The following is a 17,921-nucleotide window of genomic DNA, read 5'->3' as shown; positions in this document are numbered from 1 at the left end:
GGAGGGGAAATTTAGAGAACCTGGGAGACATGTCAAAGACCTGACTGTGGTTTGGGAAGAAGGAATACCAACAGTCTGAAATACAACAGCCAAATTAGAGGCTAAAAGCAAGAAAGATACTAACACAATTCTGGTAAAAAATGCACACGTGACTTCTTCAAACAAATAATATAAGAATGATTTATTTTGTATCAAGTTTATTCTGCAGAATCCTAAGAAGCCAAAGGTCTAGCAAGAAATAAATAAAAATCCCACATCCCTGTAATCCTAGGTGTTTAATTCTGTGTTTGCCAACATCTAGTATTTATGGCAGACATCAACAATATCAAAATTGTTCCCTAACAGTAAAAAAAAAGAAAAATCCTTGGGCTTATTTGAACATTATGGTCATCGTAGCACAACATATTCATTCTCAATACTAATTATTTAGTAGTTATACCAATGAACTAGCTGGCATACACTAATTTCTTGGTCATTTTTGTGGAGCAAATTTGTAATCTACATCAGAATTGCATGCTTTAAGTACTGCATTGCTCAGACCTTTTAAATCTGAAAGCGTTCTTGTAATTTCTAAGGCGTCAACCTTTGGTCAAGTCAAACATCAATGAAGGAGCCAATGGAAGACACGATGGGACAGAAAAGCACGGTGCAAATGATCTACTAGGATGCAAATATGCAGAAACAGCTGATGTAAGTGATGTAAGTAAAATGAGGCTGCTACGTCACGGAGCTGAACTACCTGGTATCATTTGCACTGCTCAGAGGTTTGGGTTGAGCTGAGTCGCTACCGAGGGGAGCGGGGCGACTGACAGCAACGCTGCAGTGGTTCCGTGCATCACAAGGGACACTCCGTGTGCTGTGGCAAGAAGAAAGACTTAAGGAAACAATTTTTTAGAAAATAAAAAATGTACGGGCTTGGAAGTATATCTTAAAAATAAAAATCAAGTGTGCATAATGAGGGCTGATTTTAAAAGTTTTTCCAAGTACATCGAGACTTTTCTGTGGAATAACTGGGTCGCAGAAGCTTCAAGGGCTGCCAATATGTACAATAATCTGCAAAAGAAAAAAGTCTCTACATCTTTAGAGTAGTACTACTTCCTGCTGAGAGATAAACGACTTTCAAAAAAGTATCTAGCAGAGTAGGACCCTCTGCTTAGCTTCTTGAAAAATAAGGCCCTCTGTTTGAGTAAAAATATGCATGGTAAAGGTTATTTTGAAATTTGAATATCTATATTTGCATTAATTCTCATGTCAATGCTTTTGAAGGGAAGCAAAACTATCCACTGCTTTAAGCTTTTCAGCAGGTTGGTAATGATGCAGAAATGCCACCATATTCCAGAATGCAACATTGTAAAGTCTTTGTCTATGCTAAATACAGAAAGCACTGTCAGGGATATGTATGCAGACATTCAAAGTGGGGAAGGAAATAAGTCCTGCTAATGAGTAGTCTTCATTAAATTAAAGCTTGTTATGTTGAACCTTTATTTTCAGGAAAGGCAAAGGTGACAAGATTAACTTCAAAGTGAGAAATAATGCACCAATAAAAACTGTAAAATAAAGGGGAAGCAGAAGGAAAGATACTATATTATCCTTAAAAGCTACAAAATCTCTAACAAAGTCTGGATCACTAACATGCTGCATTTTCTACATGCTTTGCCCCCAATAGGAAAGGAAAGGCATTCCACTTACTGGCAGTCAGCACAGGGAAGAGAGGATAAAACAGTTCAGAACTCTGTATTATTGTTAGTTACCTGAAGCCTTCAGGTGTGGGGATGATAAGATGAGGATTTGGTGGGTCACTATGGCATCGAGGTACTTTTACAGGACGTGGACTGTTTCGATGAATAGCTGCAAAAATAAAAAAAAGTTATATATTTACCCAGATGTCAGAAAAAGTCTGCTAAGGCCATTTCAAGACACAAAACTAAAATTTCTGTTTTACAGAGTTAAGCATGAACCGGCACATATTTTCCTATCTTTTAAGAAAAATCAAAATTATTCTAACTTTAAATAAAGCAATTGTATGCCTTCATATTATTCATGTTATTGTACCATGTATCTCACCTGTAAAATACTGAAATTTCTCCAGAGAATTAAAAACTAACAATTAGAAAATGCGCACTTACTTCACTAAAACATCTTCATTATTTCAACTTCACAGAATCTTACTGCAAAATATCTACTAACAAACTAAATGATAACTGCAATACAAAAATGCTTGTACGTTCCTTTTGCAGGAATTAGTTTTTGCAGACAACAAGAAAAAGCAAAATGAGCTGGGAAAAACACTCACACATGACAATTTTAACCATGCTAATGCTTGCCATGGTGGTCTGCCCCAAGGAAGAGGGACAAAGGGGCAGGGTCAAACCTAAATGAGCTATCACTGACCTCAAGCCTAGCTCATTCATTTTCCTTTATGTCTGCAGTATCTTTCCCTTACTTCAACCCCTCCATAAATAGTCAGAAAAATAGTGTGGCAGTCACATCACAAGATAACTGGCTGCCTATTGAAACACCATTCCACACTTTCTGCCAGGACTGGGTGTTGGTTGTCCCATAATAATCTGCAAGGACAATAGCCAAAGACCCAGAAGACAGAACCTAACCCCTTGGGTGAACATAGGCTATTCTACAAAGGAAAAAGACAGGATAAAGTACCAGGAGTCCCCCTGCTATGTCCCTACAGGCAACTGTATGAACACAACTGGATCCTCAGCTTTGGGAAAAGGGATTAAGATCACAGTGGGTCTCAGTCCCTCGACATAGTATGTAAACAGAACTAGAAATTCTTATTTTTCTCTAGACTACAATATAGAGAGGGCCATATGCAATACCTGCAGCCAGGATACAGTTTAACTTCAGCTAAGTTTCTTTCATAGGTATCAAAGTTTCAGCATGCTGTTCAGATCTGTGCCATCTGCCTGTATCACCCCTTCCCTTTGCCTCTGAGACAAAAGCTGTCAAGCAATTTAGTTGTGTGATCTGCTGTGTGAGTTTCAGTACTTGGGGATCATCATGCTACTGATTTATCTAAAATGGGTCTTCCTCTGAACAACAGCGTCAAAAGTGAATGTACATGTTTTATATCAAAGTACAGAATTCAGGTTAGAATTCATTTCAGACTATTCTTCTTCTCAAATGACTGGTCTGACATTCATTGTAAAAGATTTCTCAGCTGTAAGAGTTTCTCATCAAAACTGTATCAAAACTGAAACTTTCCTGAAAAAATGGAAGACCTCCTTTTGCCTGAGTCAAATTACCTTCCCTTCATGTCTTCTGCCATCAACCCTGTCCAGGAAGGGGACATCAGGAGAAAGAAAAGAAGAAGACGTGGTATTTTGAAAGTTAAACCAGTCAGTGGACTTGGGAGGAGGAAGAGAGAAACAGTGCTGAGAAAGAGATATGTAAAAGGGAAACACAGCTGAGGAAACATCCTTTTCTCAATATAAACAATGAAATATGTTGATTTTATTCTAATGCCAAAGATATTTTTCATGCTATGACAAATTTGTGATATTAGAGAACTATTTCCCACGGCTCTATTGTGAAGCCCCAGCTGTTGCTCCTCTTTACCTCAATACTTACAGCAAGCCCATCAGAAGTGTAAATATTTGCAGTGACACAACAAAATTTTAGGAAAGGGTGCTGTAACTGTATCCTTAAAGTTACAATCACTTCTTTACCCAACCTCTAAAAAAATCCCAATCATTTTCTCTAAGATCTGAAGGACTTCACAGGGATTCAAGGACAAAATCTGAGGAAAGTATCTGTAAAGCTCTTGAATTTCTTAAGTAAAACTACCATGGATTTACACTTTGTCAGGCAATATTGGTTTCACATCAATCATGAAAAGCCTAGAAATACTTTTAATGGTATATCTATAATTTTAAAATTACTTTATAATCAAAATTCTGTAGCAATATCAGCAAAGCTCCAGTAATTTCTGCCTTACCAAGGTACAAACCTGTAACAGGACTGTGAGGTTTTCCAATAACATGCCCAATGCACTCATTCATCAGAGCTTGTAAACTCTACAAAAGATAAAAAGTTGTGATGTTCTCTGTTACAAGAGAGTTGATAGAATCATAGAATCATTTAGGCTGGAAAAGACCCTTATGATTATCAAATCCAACTGTAAACCTAAAGCACTGCCAAGTCCAACATTAAACCATGTCTCTAAGCACCGCATCTGCATGTCTTTTAAATACGTCCAGGGACGGTAACTCAACCACTTCCCTGGGCAGCCCATTCCAGTGATTTTTAATACCCGATCTAAACTTCCCCTGGTGCAAACTGAGGTTGTTTCCTTTTACTGTTACTTGGCAGAAGAATCAAACCCCCACTTCACTTCAACCTCCTTTCAGGTAGTTGTAGAGAGTGATAAGTCTCCTTTTCCCCAGGCTCAACAACCCCAGTTCCCTCAGCTGCTCCTCATATGACTTGTACTCCACACCCTTCACCAGCTTCACATCTATTTAGGAATAAACAAGCAGAGTAACTTATTCCATACCAAGAAGTCATCTTCTGGGAGAGCTGAAATAAATGCTGGCTCAATGGCTTGAAGAAAATCAAAACCTTGAGTTGCCCACCTATCTCAAGAAAAAAAAAAAAGAAAAAAAAATTGCTCTTCAGCTATAATTATTAGAAGAGTGTTAACAACATCCAAGAACAGTAAATGACAGTTACTTATTTTTCCTTCTGGTAAGAAAAACAATTACTACCTAAGAGATAATATATTTACCTTGTGTTAATATTTGCCTGGCTATATTTGAACGAAGTCTGATTTTAGCAAGGACACTGCCACATAAAGTGAGCATGCCATGATATTTATCACCTTTTATATGTACTATCTTCAGGAGCAATATCATCAATGCACACAAAATAAGTTGGCAACAAGCCCCACTACTATGGCCCCTACTAAGGTCTCCTTTCTGAAACAAAATCTAAAGAGTACTAATGATTTCATGACTATCTGACCAGCAGCAAGTGGGCATCACTTGCTTATGAGTCTGGACTGGTAAAGTAAAACAAAAGTTTTACTTGGCTAGAGTCAGCTGTGTCTTCAGTCACCTGCTCTCCCTCCACAGCCTCCTTTTACATCTACTTGAATTAGCAGCTGCAAGTAGAACCATAGGATATCCTGAGTTAGAACGGATCCACAAGGATCACCAGAGTCCAGCTCCTGTCCACAGAGGGTAACCTGAAAGTTAACCCATGACCACTGTCCAAATGCTTCCTACACCTACCCACAAGCCTGGGTTTATAATCACTTTCCTGGGGACCTCATTTCAGTGCTTGACCACTCTCTCAGTTAAGAGCTCTTTGCTAATATCCAATCTAAACTTCCCCTAATGAAGCTTTAAGCTGTTTCCTCTCCACGAGTAAGATGGAGACACTAATGGTCACCCCCCAGTTTCCTCTTCTCCAAGCTGAGCAAATCCAGTATTCTCAGCCACCCCTCCTAGCCCTTGCCTTCTCATCCTTCCACCATCTTCGCTGCTCTCCTTTTGACACACTGTAATATTTTTTTTGTCCTTGTGTTGTGAAGCCCAGAAGTGCACCAGTGCCAAGTACACCTCATTATAATGGTATCATGGCCAGTTTTTCCATTCCTCTTTGTGTCTCTAAAGAAAAGAACACACCCTCAAAGTGGTGTATTCTTTTCAAATTTTTTGTGCCCAACAGTAGAGTTGCATAGCACCAAGTGTAAGCACACTTTGAGAGACCACTGGGCACAACACAACAGACAAAAAATTACTTTAGACTACAACAAAAAAACCCATCCACAGACACATCCATTACTGCAGTCATAAAACTGAAGAGTGGAAACATTTCTTCCTCAATTGTGGACCACACTTCAGATGCTTTCAGAAAGGACTAATAGAAAGAGTTTTACAGGAGGCTAAAGCTTCCGTAAGTACATCATTTCTACAATGGCACAAAACAATACTCCTTTCTCTGTAAAATGCCCAGATACTGCTTCATATTCTGTAATCTTTACAGAATATACACCTTTGTTCCAACCGTATGACCATTTTCTAAAGTTTTTTACTTGTCTGTGTCCAACAATTGCTGCTTTTTCTTCCCACTTTTGGTCTGATAACATGAGGCAAAATGTTACACAAAATTTCTTGCTAAGAAGCTGGAACATTCACTTGGCTTTATGCATTTACTACTCAAGTTACTTTCAAAATTTAAGAGCAAGAAGCATCAGCTTTTGTAAGAAGTACTTCTAAAAAATAAAGCTTTATTCACAGTGTGAAAAGTTCTCCATGCTACTTAAGCACAAACTACTATGGCTGTAACAAGTTGGCTGTTACCTGGGTCGAGTGCCTCGGCCACTCTCACATTTTGTTAGCACATAGTTCATCCATTTTCTGGCAAAGCTGATATACTTGTCTCCAATTTTCTGCCTGAATTCTCCAGACATTAGGCGAACAACTTCTTTATGATACTGTGAGAAACTAAAGATTACTTTTCACATAGTAATAAGAACAAGAATACTATTTTCAATATTCACTGAATTTTTTGCAAGATAATAACACTCTATAGTATAGTAACAATTACATCCCATTGTTTATAAAATTATATTGTTCAATTATAAACTAATAGAAAAAATAATAAAAAGTATATGATCCAAAATGTGTTACAGTGAGAGACAGCACTTGAGCCATATTACATTCATGTGTGTGTACAGACACGATGATGTTCAACAGGGTACAAATATTTTAAAAGCATCCTACATAACTGGTCAGCTCTGTCATCAGAAATTGAACTGCAAAGTAGTGTTTATTTTTTGTTACACTGAAGGTAACATCAGGGCATAAAGCAGTTTCATATGTACACTAAAAAAATTAGTAGAAATACAAGCTTTTTTAGAAGACTATCCTTAGAAGTATATTAGACTATGATATAATCTTAAGAAAACTTACAAAGCTCACAGGAATCAAACAGTGAAAATGCACACACTAAAAGCATATGAAGCATTTCACCATCAGCACTTTAAGGAAGGCACTGAAAAGCTATAATCACTGCATCAAAGAACCACCCTAAACTTTAAAAGAATGGCTCATATTACACTGTCATGCTATTCTAGGCAGAAAAACTGTGGGAAGCCAAGTTACACAATTACATGTAATATCAAAAATACTTCTGATTTAATCTAAAATGCTGCAAAGTAGCAGAGCCTAGAAGACTACACTTGAATTAATCAAATTATTAAAGCTTTCTAGAGTTCTGAGCATGGTAAGTGGAGTCTGAATTTAATAGATTTACCTGTTAACTTCCAATCATTTTCACATAACATTTCTGTGGCAACACTTATTTTTAAGGTGTTCTGCTATAGTTCTTCACATTTCCATTTATAGTCACCTTACTTTCACCAATGCGAAAACAGAAATTTCAATTGGTTCTTATCAAAAGTACAAAACAAATGTGTCATTATGTGTTGTTTTTTTTTCTTCTTACCTCAAACCCAAAATTATAACCCTGAATCATAGCTTCCCGGTAGTATTGCTGCAAAGTGGCAGATTCGGATTCATCAACTTCAGCATCGAACTCAGATGTGAACATGTGATCAACTCTATCAATGGCACTGCTTATCTTGTTGCATAGCTGTAATGCATCACTCTGAATAACAACAACAAAAAGGGATGGGGAGGGTTTCAAATGATTATTTATATTCTTTAGTTGTCAAGACCAAGGCAAACATGAATCCAGCAACTGTATTCCCTTAAATGGAAATGTACTTTAAGGCTACCACAATTTTTTAAGTCTTGGAAAAAGAAACACCTCCCAGCAGTTGCATTAAGCAAGTCTTGTAATGAACGGAAGTATTATAATTTAGTCTGGTTTTGTGAGAGTAACTTTAAAAACAAAGACAGTAAGTGGGGCTGTGACCAGTACCAAACTAAAAGACCCAATGAAAATCAGACAGACGAGCAGAGAAAATGAGTTTTACTCTCTATAATGTGGTCAAACTTTTGGTTTTGTTTTCACTCTTGTATGTGGACACAGCTTCTACTGAACTTGGGAAGAAATGTAGGGACATGATACTGCAACTTCAACCTCAGAGATCTTTGCTTGTCTGTGTCTTTTAAAAAACCAAGCAATCCAACAAGACAATACCAAACCAGCACAAAAAAGAGATACACCCACCCACTTTACATCACAAAACAGATATCTGCTCCAAAGACAGGAAAAAAAGTTATTTCTTACAGATCATGGATTTTTGACAATTTATTTTTATGAAATCAAACACTTTTTTCAAATTCAATGGTGCTCTCATACAAAGATATATCTATTTTGTTGCTATTAATATTTCTATTGCATTTTGGACTTGTTTCCTGTTTTCCAAGTGCAAAAATGATTACATCAATAATTGTTAAAAATAGTTACAAATCCTTTGCAACAACAGAATTAAAACTGTACTGAAAGTCAAGTCCATAGATAGAGGCTGCATAAATTACAACTAAAGAGTACATAGTTTTACTCATTAGTGAGCAAATACCCCCAGTTTGTCTGAGATAATCTCAGAAACTGCTTACCTTTAGCTGCTGCAGAGCTTTGGCAATGATTGGCTGGCTGGATGTTTGCTCCTGGTGCAGAGATATGAGCCCTTCAATAGATTGCTGGAAAGCTTTTCTCTGGCTCACAAGGTGGGCAGACTGAATGACTACAAGGAGGAGGTTATCAACCTAGGAATACAAGATATGACTAATTCTTATAAACAAAATCCTCTCTACAAAAACATGCCAAGTATCAGCAAATTCCAACTGATTATTTTTTCAGTTCTAAAATACATGAAATATCTCTCTTTTAAAAAAAACAAACAAAAATGCATGACACAATCTTCCTGAAGGCATTTTTACTTCCTAACCTTCATCGTTGGCATGTTACACTGTTTATATAACCAGACAATATATATAAACACATACACAAACACAGTGTTTCTATATACACTTACATTTACCAGATAGAATACCATTTGCAAATCAAATTCCATTTTTACTGTCTAATTTTCTGAATGAAATGCTAACTTTTATAGAAGGCCAATGAAATTCTAAGCACTTAAAAAAGACTATTTTTTATTGTTCAGTCTGAGCAACAGACAAACAAGAAGTTAATGTGTGGGCATATTAAAACAGCAGTATGTACAGGAGTGACTTTTTCAACTGCCTACAATTTAAGAGTCCTTTGAATGCCAGAGGCCAGGCATTGGAAAGTCACTCTCTCTGTGGGCAGTACAGCCCTTTTATGGTAGGGATGCAAGGAACTGCATGACATACTAAGAGGAAAATTCACTTAGCTTAATATAAGGATATGAGAAAAGGAGGGGCAGGGAGCTGCAGCTGGGTAGGTTACTGGAGTGTCACAGAACTGCTGGCAGAGAACGCCTGTTGGCTTGGGATGAAGGAAAGTATGACTGGAAAGATTTCTTCCTACAGAACTGCTGAACATCCAGTAGCCTCTTTGGAAATTTAACTTAATGTCACAACTCACTCAAGACCGTGTGGAAAGCACACAAGTGTCACACATTCTTGGAGATTTGTGACTTTACAGTTTCCAAGCCGTATCCACAGTTCTGATACTGAACACCCACCTAGTTATTGAAAGTATCTTTTTATTATAGAAGTCCAACCAGTAAAATGCACATTGTAGAGATTAATCCTTGCAAGAAGAAAATCCATTTAATTTCTACAAATCAATCCTATCCTAGAATTTAACTTTTCACTGCTTATAAAAGGACAGATGCTTCACTTAAATTACTATGGTCAAGCTGAAAGGAGAAGCATTAAGAGAAGCACAGTAATCACATAAACAGGGGAAACAAAACCCACCTGCATGGTGCGCAGTGTATCAAAAGTTTCTCCTTGTGGCACAACTTTGACTGGCTGACCCTCCCAGACACTCCAGCTGTCATCTAATTCATGATCTTTACCACTGTGTTTGGTCATCAGTAAGTAGGCATCATAAGCCACCTCATCTGAATCCTTTGAGCAATCCTTTCCAGCAGCTGCATTGAGGAGCTGCAAAATCACAGATTTTTCTCCTGCAATACTATTTGGTACAAATACTTGTAAATTCTCCAGTCCAGGGATTTGTACCTGTTGAAGAAAGTAACAATATACTGAATGTCACGGTCTTCTACAGCACATAAAACAGATAAAATAGATGTGTCATCTCATTTAAGCAACAGGGAGAGTTTCCAATCCTAAACTCCTGACAATATATGCACTAAAACAATACATTCTACCATTTTTGCATTAAACCCCAAAATGCACTGCAAGGAAACATTGGTCTTAAAATCTTCTAGATCACCAACTTCCAGTGATATCTTTCCTGTACCTCAATTGATCCTTCTACATATTCTTCTAAAGAAATTTTGTTACAAAAAAGTCCCTTTTCATATATATATATACATATATATATACACATACTATATGTGGGTATATATATGTATAAAATACACATGCACACATTTTAAAAAGTAAATTAATCAAGATCAATTTAAGACTTTTGAAGCAAACATTTTAAAGACTGGGATATTAAAAGACGAAAAATACCTTCACAATCTCTAAGAATCCACGTAAGATTTCTCAATGGCTACAAAAAAGTAGACAAAACTAGGACTTTAAAATGTATTAGCTATTCCTTTGATGTTCATAGAGTTTAAGTAAGTTCAATAAGACTGTTCTCTTTACATTATACAGTATTTACACTCCTTAAAAACTACTTCTGAATTGTATCTGTTACACTGGTAACACTTTAACCAAGTCATGCATCAGAATCAGACGGTGAAAACAGTAAAATAGTTGATATCTGTGATTTGACATAAGTGACTTACAGTGAAATTTAATTCTCTCTTTTCCACATTTGATGTAATTGAGCTAAGACAAAACACCGACTCAATATTTTTGCCATTAAGCAGCCACATTTTATAAATAAAACCATTAAAATCTATAAGCAAAAAACTACACGGTTGTTACTGAAAGCTGAAGTAGTTTCCAAAATCTAACGAGCATGTTAATGAAAAGGATGTTTAAAACTTTAACTCCCTACATGCTGATAGCGGGCCAATATAGGAAGTGTTAATAACCAGAATGTGTGTCACTTTGAGTGGTGAAAATGTTGAATGTTAATATATAGAGGGATCAATCTTGATATCCAAATAACATATCCAGGTTATTTAACCTGAATGCTTATGCTGATTTTTCAAACTCAGGTTTCTATTTTTTCTTCAGAACACATGCATAAAAACAAGGAGAAATGCCTTTAACTAAAAGGTCTACCAAATGTAATACTGCATCTTAAAGCAGCCAATCAAGAGTGGATACTTGGGGAAAAATAATTTTATGGAAGGAAACAGACACCAATTTCCCTGACTATTCTCCCTTTCTCTAACAATTTGCACAGGCTAGAGTCCTGCTGAGCCAGATATTTCATCCATGTATTTAATAACCCTTTATAAACAACTTCTGTCCCATGAACTTGTTGTATCCCCTTGAAATAATTTCTACTTTTAGCAATAATTTATATAAATCTGAAAAGAATTTGTTATGCAAAGGTTAGTATATTATTTTCCAGTTGGGAATTATAAATATATATCATGTATGGAGCAGCAAAAGAGAACAGCAGACCCAAATAAATTTTATCTGTTGAAGCAGTTCATTTACTTAGATTCAAACTACAATAAAGACTTGTTGAACCAGGAATTTTTAAGGAATAATGTGCAAAACCATAAATGGTTTTCCATCCATAACTGGATACTAAGAGTTTAACCTACTTTTGTTGTATAACAGTTTTCTAGCAACAGTTCTGTTGCATTCTCACATCCTTAGTATTCTCAAGAAAACTTGCTAGAGCAGACCTCCACTCTAATACTGTTGCTTTATAAAAGCACAGAAACCACAGGCCCACAGTCTAAGATTATCTACTTAAGCATGTCCATTTACTGATGCATCTCTTTACCTCAAAGGATTTATTTTTCATAACACCCCCTAACTGCTACTACTCCCCTCTCACAAATTATTAAGTACTAGTGAAGCAAAAAGGCTATTCCTCTGTCAGAAAGAGAATCTTGGGGAAAACAAAGGAATAGATACTGGCTTCCCAAAACACAGACTAGCATTCTCACTCACATAAACACAGGTACAAAAAATAACCTGACTACCACAAATCAATAGTAAATACATGACATCTAAAATGCTGAAATAAAGATGACATTAAAAAACTGAAATTACACCAATAAATATCCTTTTACATTTTGCTTAGCTTCCTCACACTACTTTCAGGCCTCTAAACTGAATTTACCTTCACATATTCTTTTGTTTTCAGAGCATTCAGAAGATCTCGCACAGGGGCTGACAACGCAAATTCTGCTGCTATTTCAAGGTCCTACAAGTAATGACAAAACAAAAGAATATACTTTCAGGCTAGATTTCTCCAAAGCATTAAATAAGATGAGACTCTATTGTTAACCTACCTTTCTTAGCATTTTAGCAAAACCAAGAGCTTTGGAGGCCCTTTCTCTAGCTTCATGAAATAGCTCTTTGAGTGCTCGGCTGGTCTCTATAACAGACCTCCTGAAACATTGGCGAGAATGAAATGACAATGTTTTAACAAATCATGTTGCAATTATATAGTTATTAGAAAATAATTATTTACAAGTATGTTCAACAGAAAGAGTACAGAGAAGATAAATCTTTAGAAGCAGCTGAAACAAACTGAACTTGTGCGCACACATTTTTGATAAATATATGAAAACTGAATTTAGAGAGCATTACATAAACATGCCCTGAAGTAGATGTTAGTAGCCTTCAAATGAGCAAAATGCTGGCTCCTTAGTAATGCAAATAGAAATATTAGCAATAAGGTCTAGAGTGTCTTGCCTTTACCAAGTTTTGATTCTAAGAAACAGAATGCATTATACACCAGTCAGAGGTATAGAAACATGAATGAGTGTGTTTATTATTATTAAGCCAAAGGGCTTCATACCTGATTTCATCTGACGCAGTACTGTCATCGGCACTGGCCCAAAATTCATCACAACTCTCTTGTAGTCCAGAATCTAAAAACATTCCCGTAGATTTCAGCAGCATTCCTGCAATATCACTGTAGCAACAGAAACGGTGGAACTTCAGAGTCTTTTTCAGTAGCACGGCACCTTAAACTTCTTCCTACTCTGTCCAACACAAGAGAGCTGTGTTGCCAAGCCTGCCTGAAGAAACAAGCAGCATCTTGGGGGCTCTCAGTTACTCCATCTGCACAGGGCCAGCAGAAAAGAGGACTTTCTATACAAGCAGTCATTCCTGTTACAGCTACAGTAAGAGCAATCTGCATTTACAGCAGCCTACAGATACTGTCATTGCAATAATCCATAAACTCACAGATTTTCAGCTACTTACTGAGCCCTCAGGAAAAGCCCATCTGGAAGCTCTGAACAAGTGCCTTGAATATGTATCTGTTACAAATCAACAACATAAGAAGAATAATCAAATAAAACCTACCAGAATAGTTTACCAGCTTGCGCTTCACCTCCTCTTATATAAGGAGTTATTTCTTTGGTGAAATTCCATTCTTCCTCCAACAGATTTTTTAAACTATGAGATGCTTGAGGTAACTGCTGCAGCATTTGGATCCAGCTTCGCATATAATCAAAGTAAACCTGTACATGGGAAGAGATAATGTAAACAGTTGTTACACAGGTGTAACTAAGGACTATAACTTCTTAAATCAACAATCTTGATAGTATATACTTTGTAGAAAATATTTTCATGTTTTTTGTTTGCTATGACTGAAAATGAGCTCCACCTTTCTCCACAGAAGGTGCAATTTATGGCTTGGGATGTATAAAGTGCTACTGAAGTATTATATATGTCTCCATGACACTCTCCTGAAAATACTGACAGTATCACCACCTTGATTGCTGTGCTGCTATTCACTGTTCTATCAGTGAATACCCACAGCAGCCAGAAATTTTAAAGCTGAACTATGGAAACACACTTTCTAAAGATGGACTACTACTAACTGGACTAGTCCAAAATATTTTATCTGAACATATCCTCTGGGATACAAATAAGTGCACTCATTCTACACTATATCTTTATATCAAGTCTTATTCCTCACATTTATTTACTTAATATTTTAAACCAATACAAAAATCAAAATAAATACAATTCTTCAAATATCTGCCTTTAAGGATCATCCTGAATGCAAAAAAATCTGCTACAAATTGTTTTAGTTCAATAACCCTTAATATCAAGCACTACTCAGAAGTAGTTAACTCATTTCCTATTGGAAATAGGAATACCCCAATCTTCTGACAATTTTGTCCATTTTAAAATCTTTCTTCCATGCTGCTGGTGCTACAGTAACCTGAAATCCTAAATACACGCAAAGTGATTCTTTGACATCTGATACATTTATTCCTACTTACATAGTTTTGTTACCATCCCTTTCAAGATTTACAAAAATCAAAATCTTTATACAACTCAACTGCTGACAAAATTCAAGCTCTTGCCTCACAGCACAAGAACATCTACCTGAGCAAACAGATAAGGAATTTCAAAACGGATAAAGTGAACGACTTTTCTTTCACCTTGTTAGGTCATTTAAGAAACTGAAAGTTTCTTAAAATTTCAGATGGGAGTTGTAGGCCAGCATGCAACATAAGAAATTTCAGGCAAAAAAAGTATTTTCACCATTGTTGGCAATGAAGAGCATGTAATAGGAAAATCCATGTGTACTCAAAAATAGATGGTACCAACAGCTTTGCCAACAAAACACTAGTGATGAGGTACTGATGTCTATCTTGGGTGGTTTTGTTTTTTGTTTTTTTTATTCCCAGAATAGTGAAGACAAAGCTCAAACAACTCTCAAAAGAATAAAAATTAGCCACATCCAAGGGAACAGTAACAAACTAAATTTACTAAAGAATATTTCATGTAATATTATTTCAGAGGTTACGTGTTTGTCTTGAAAACACTTGTTCGTGTTTAACTTACTACAATAATGAGTACACACTACAAATAAGATATTATTAATGGATTTGGGGACAATGATAATAAGACATGATTTTAGTCAAATAATTGTATTTGGGTTTTTACTCCATAGTAAAAGGTTGTTAGAAGTTTAAGTTAAATGTATGGAATTTATATTTCTATTTATGAGCTGTTTTATTGTAAATACAGGTAATTTCAAGTACACAGTACCAAAGCCCATTAAAAACAATAACAAAAAAATCAGTATGCTGAACTACAGATAGCCTCTGTGTTACATTTACAGGTCAATTAAAAATACAAAATTACATTAAAGGTACACAGTAACAAAAAAAATCAGCAAGACCTATTAGCAAGACCACCAGGGACAGCAGATCTCTATTAGCAGCATTCAGATTAGCACAATTTACTAGAATTCCAAATATCTTGTCCTTTTTGAAGCTTACCATTAACATTTTATGCAGGTCCTCTTCAAAAGCATCAATGTTGCAATCAATGTTTTGTAACTCCTCTAATACCTCCCGTAACATAAACTGGTAATACTGCTTCATTAACAGGCCACCCTTCAGAACCTCTTTACACTCTCTCACTAGCTGCAAGAGAAAAACCCAAAACCTGCCATCAGTCGAGACATTACTCTTAAATTCTCCCTGGGAAGTGAAAGTTTAATTTGTCAGTCCAGTTTGTCCAAATATGCTAGTTTATCACGACATAATTTCTACAGCTTTCAGAAATTAATAGAGGCAATCTGTATGTCTACAGGAAAGATGTGACTACTGTTCCAGGATTATTTAACTGCCACCTAACTGTGAATGGATATGCAGGCAGATGTTTCTGATTTCAACCCCTGCACAGAGACACAGTAAGCAACTTACAAGGTAGTCAGAAGGTTTCAGAGGTGGGCAAGAGGGCTCATGATCAAATCACCAGTGATTTACAAATGGAAACAAGTCAGGATTAACATGCAGTGTGTTTGACAAGATGCTTTGAGATCTTTGAGAAATGTTTTACAACATGAAATTAATTTTAATCTATTAGGCAGGTGTCCACAACTCTGAAAGAGTTGTGCTCTCTGGCACTCCTCCCTGAAAGCTCACAGCTTTTATTTATTTAAGAAGCATGCACAACTGTAGACACAGGAGTACACAAAAAACAAGAATTGTTTTAAACCTGTGCTAATAAAAGCCTTTCTTTCAAAGTCCTTCCAATGGAAAGGAAGAATACAGGGGGTGGGAACTAAGGCAGGTTCCCCAGGGAGGATTACAGAGAGGCTGTCCAAGAAGCAGGTTAGGAGAGCCGAATCCCAGTTAGAATTCAATCTCACCAGGGATGTAAACTACAGCAAGAAAAGCTTCTATGTGTATGTTGGGGATGAAGGACAACCAAGGAAAATGCAGGCTTTTCCTAAAGGGAACAGGAGACCTAGCTACACAGGATATTGAGAAAACTGAGGTTCTCAGTGACTTCTTTGCACCTTTCTTCTCTGGCAAGTGCTCCAGCCTCATTGCAAAGGCCACTGCAGGTGAATCTTTGTGACCTAATGGGGACCACTCACAGGTCCTGAGGGAGCTGGTGGATGCAGTTGCTAAGCCTCTGTCCATTCTACTTAAGTGGTCATGCCAGTGCAGTGAGGTTCCCACTGAGCTGAAAAAAGAAGTAACACAGTCCCTATTTTTAAAAATGGGAAAAAAGAAGACCCAGTGAACTACAGGCCAGTCAGTCTCACCTCTGTGCCCAGAAAGATCATGAAACAGATCCTCCTTGAAATTCTACAGGGGGACATGGAAAATAAAGATTCCCAGTCACCAAGCGATTGGTGGCAGCCAACAGGGCTTCACTAAGGGTAAACCAGGCCTGACTAATATGGTGGCCTTCTACAACAAGGCTACAGAGATGGTGGATAGTGGCAGAGCAATTGATGTCATCTGCCTGGATTTGTGCAAGGCATTTGACACCATCCCACACGACATCCTGGTCTCCAAACTAACAAGATGTGGATTTGACAGATGGACCCCTTGGAGGATAAGTAAATGGTTGGATCGCCACAACCAGAGAGTTGTGGTCAATGGGTCAGTGTCCAAGTGGAGGCAAGTGATGAGAGATGTTCCTCAGGGGTCAGTATTCTGACCAGTGCTGTTTAGCATCTTTGTTGCAGACATGGACAGTAGGATAGAGTGTACCCTCACAAGGTTTGCTGACAATACCAAGCTGTGTGGTGTGGTTTACACCTTAGAGGGAAAGCAGGCCATCCAGAGGGACCTTGATAGGCTGGAGGACTTCAAAGGACTTGGAGGTGGTAGTAGATGAGAAACTTGACATCAAATACCACTGTGTGCTTACAGCCCCAAAGGCCAATGGCATCCTGGGCTGCATCAAAGGAAGTATGGCAGCAGGGCAAGGGAGGTGACTCTGCCCCTCTCCTCTGCTCTTGTGAGACCCCAGCAGAGTACTGTGCACAGCTTGGGAGCCCCCAGCACAGAAAGACCTGCTGGAGAGAGTTCTGGGAAGGGTGACAAAGATGATCATAGGGCTGGAGCACCTCTGCTATGAAGACAGGGTGAGAGAGCTGAGGTTGTTCAGCCTGGAGAAGACTGCAGGGAGATCTTATGGCAGCCTTCCAGTGTATGGAGGGGGACTACAGGACCCCAGGGGTGGGGCTTTTCACCACAGAGGATAGTGACAGGACAAGGGGTAATAGTTTTAAACTGAAAGAGGGTAGATTTAGGTTAGATACTAGGAAAAAATTCTTCACCATGAGGGTATCAAGACACTCAAATAAGCTGCCTACAGGGGCTGTTGATGCTCCATCCCTGGGAGTGACAGGGTTAGTGTTGGATCAAGGTTGGATGAAGCCTTGTGCAACCTTGTCTAGTGGGAGGTATCCTTGCCCATGCAGGAGGTATGGATCTTGATGATCTT

The 17,921-nt window shown here is 37.5% G+C and overlaps 1 protein-coding gene across 3 annotated transcripts in view; it reads right to left on the bottom strand.

The window, feature by feature from the left end:
* The window catches only part of MAP3K4 (mitogen-activated protein kinase kinase kinase 4), a 59,385-nt gene that overhangs the window by 19,425 nt on the left and 22,039 nt on the right, over window positions 1–17,921 (bottom strand). For 2 of the 3 annotated variants that reach the window (XM_030447765.1, XM_030447766.1), the window contains 13 exons: window positions 15,449–15,595; window positions 13,512–13,669; window positions 13,000–13,116; window positions 12,488–12,587; window positions 12,316–12,399; window positions 9,843–10,109; window positions 8,550–8,699; window positions 7,471–7,632; window positions 6,324–6,457; window positions 4,514–4,592; window positions 3,956–4,034; window positions 1,752–1,848; window positions 740–856 (listed from right to left, as the gene is read on the bottom strand). In XM_030447765.1, the coding sequence (XP_030303625.1) occupies window positions 740–856; window positions 1,752–1,848; window positions 3,956–4,034; window positions 4,514–4,592; window positions 6,324–6,457; window positions 7,471–7,632; window positions 8,550–8,699; window positions 9,843–10,109; window positions 12,316–12,399; window positions 12,488–12,587; window positions 13,000–13,116; window positions 13,512–13,669; window positions 15,449–15,595 (1,691 nt within the window). The remainder of the gene's footprint in view (window positions 1–739; window positions 857–1,751; window positions 1,849–3,955; window positions 4,035–4,513; window positions 4,593–6,323; window positions 6,458–7,470; window positions 7,633–8,549; window positions 8,700–9,842; window positions 10,110–12,315; window positions 12,400–12,487; window positions 12,588–12,999; window positions 13,117–13,511; window positions 13,670–15,448; window positions 15,596–17,921) is intronic. The other variant, XM_030447767.1, reaches the window with a different exon arrangement.

This window comes from Calypte anna, chromosome 3, assembly GCF_003957555.1.
Source record: "Calypte anna isolate BGI_N300 chromosome 3, bCalAnn1_v1.p, whole genome shotgun sequence".
NCBI lineage: Eukaryota > Metazoa > Chordata > Aves > Apodiformes > Trochilidae > Calypte > Calypte anna.
Note: the sequence above shows the minus strand (reverse complement) of the source record. Positions and strands in the feature narration are given on the sequence as shown.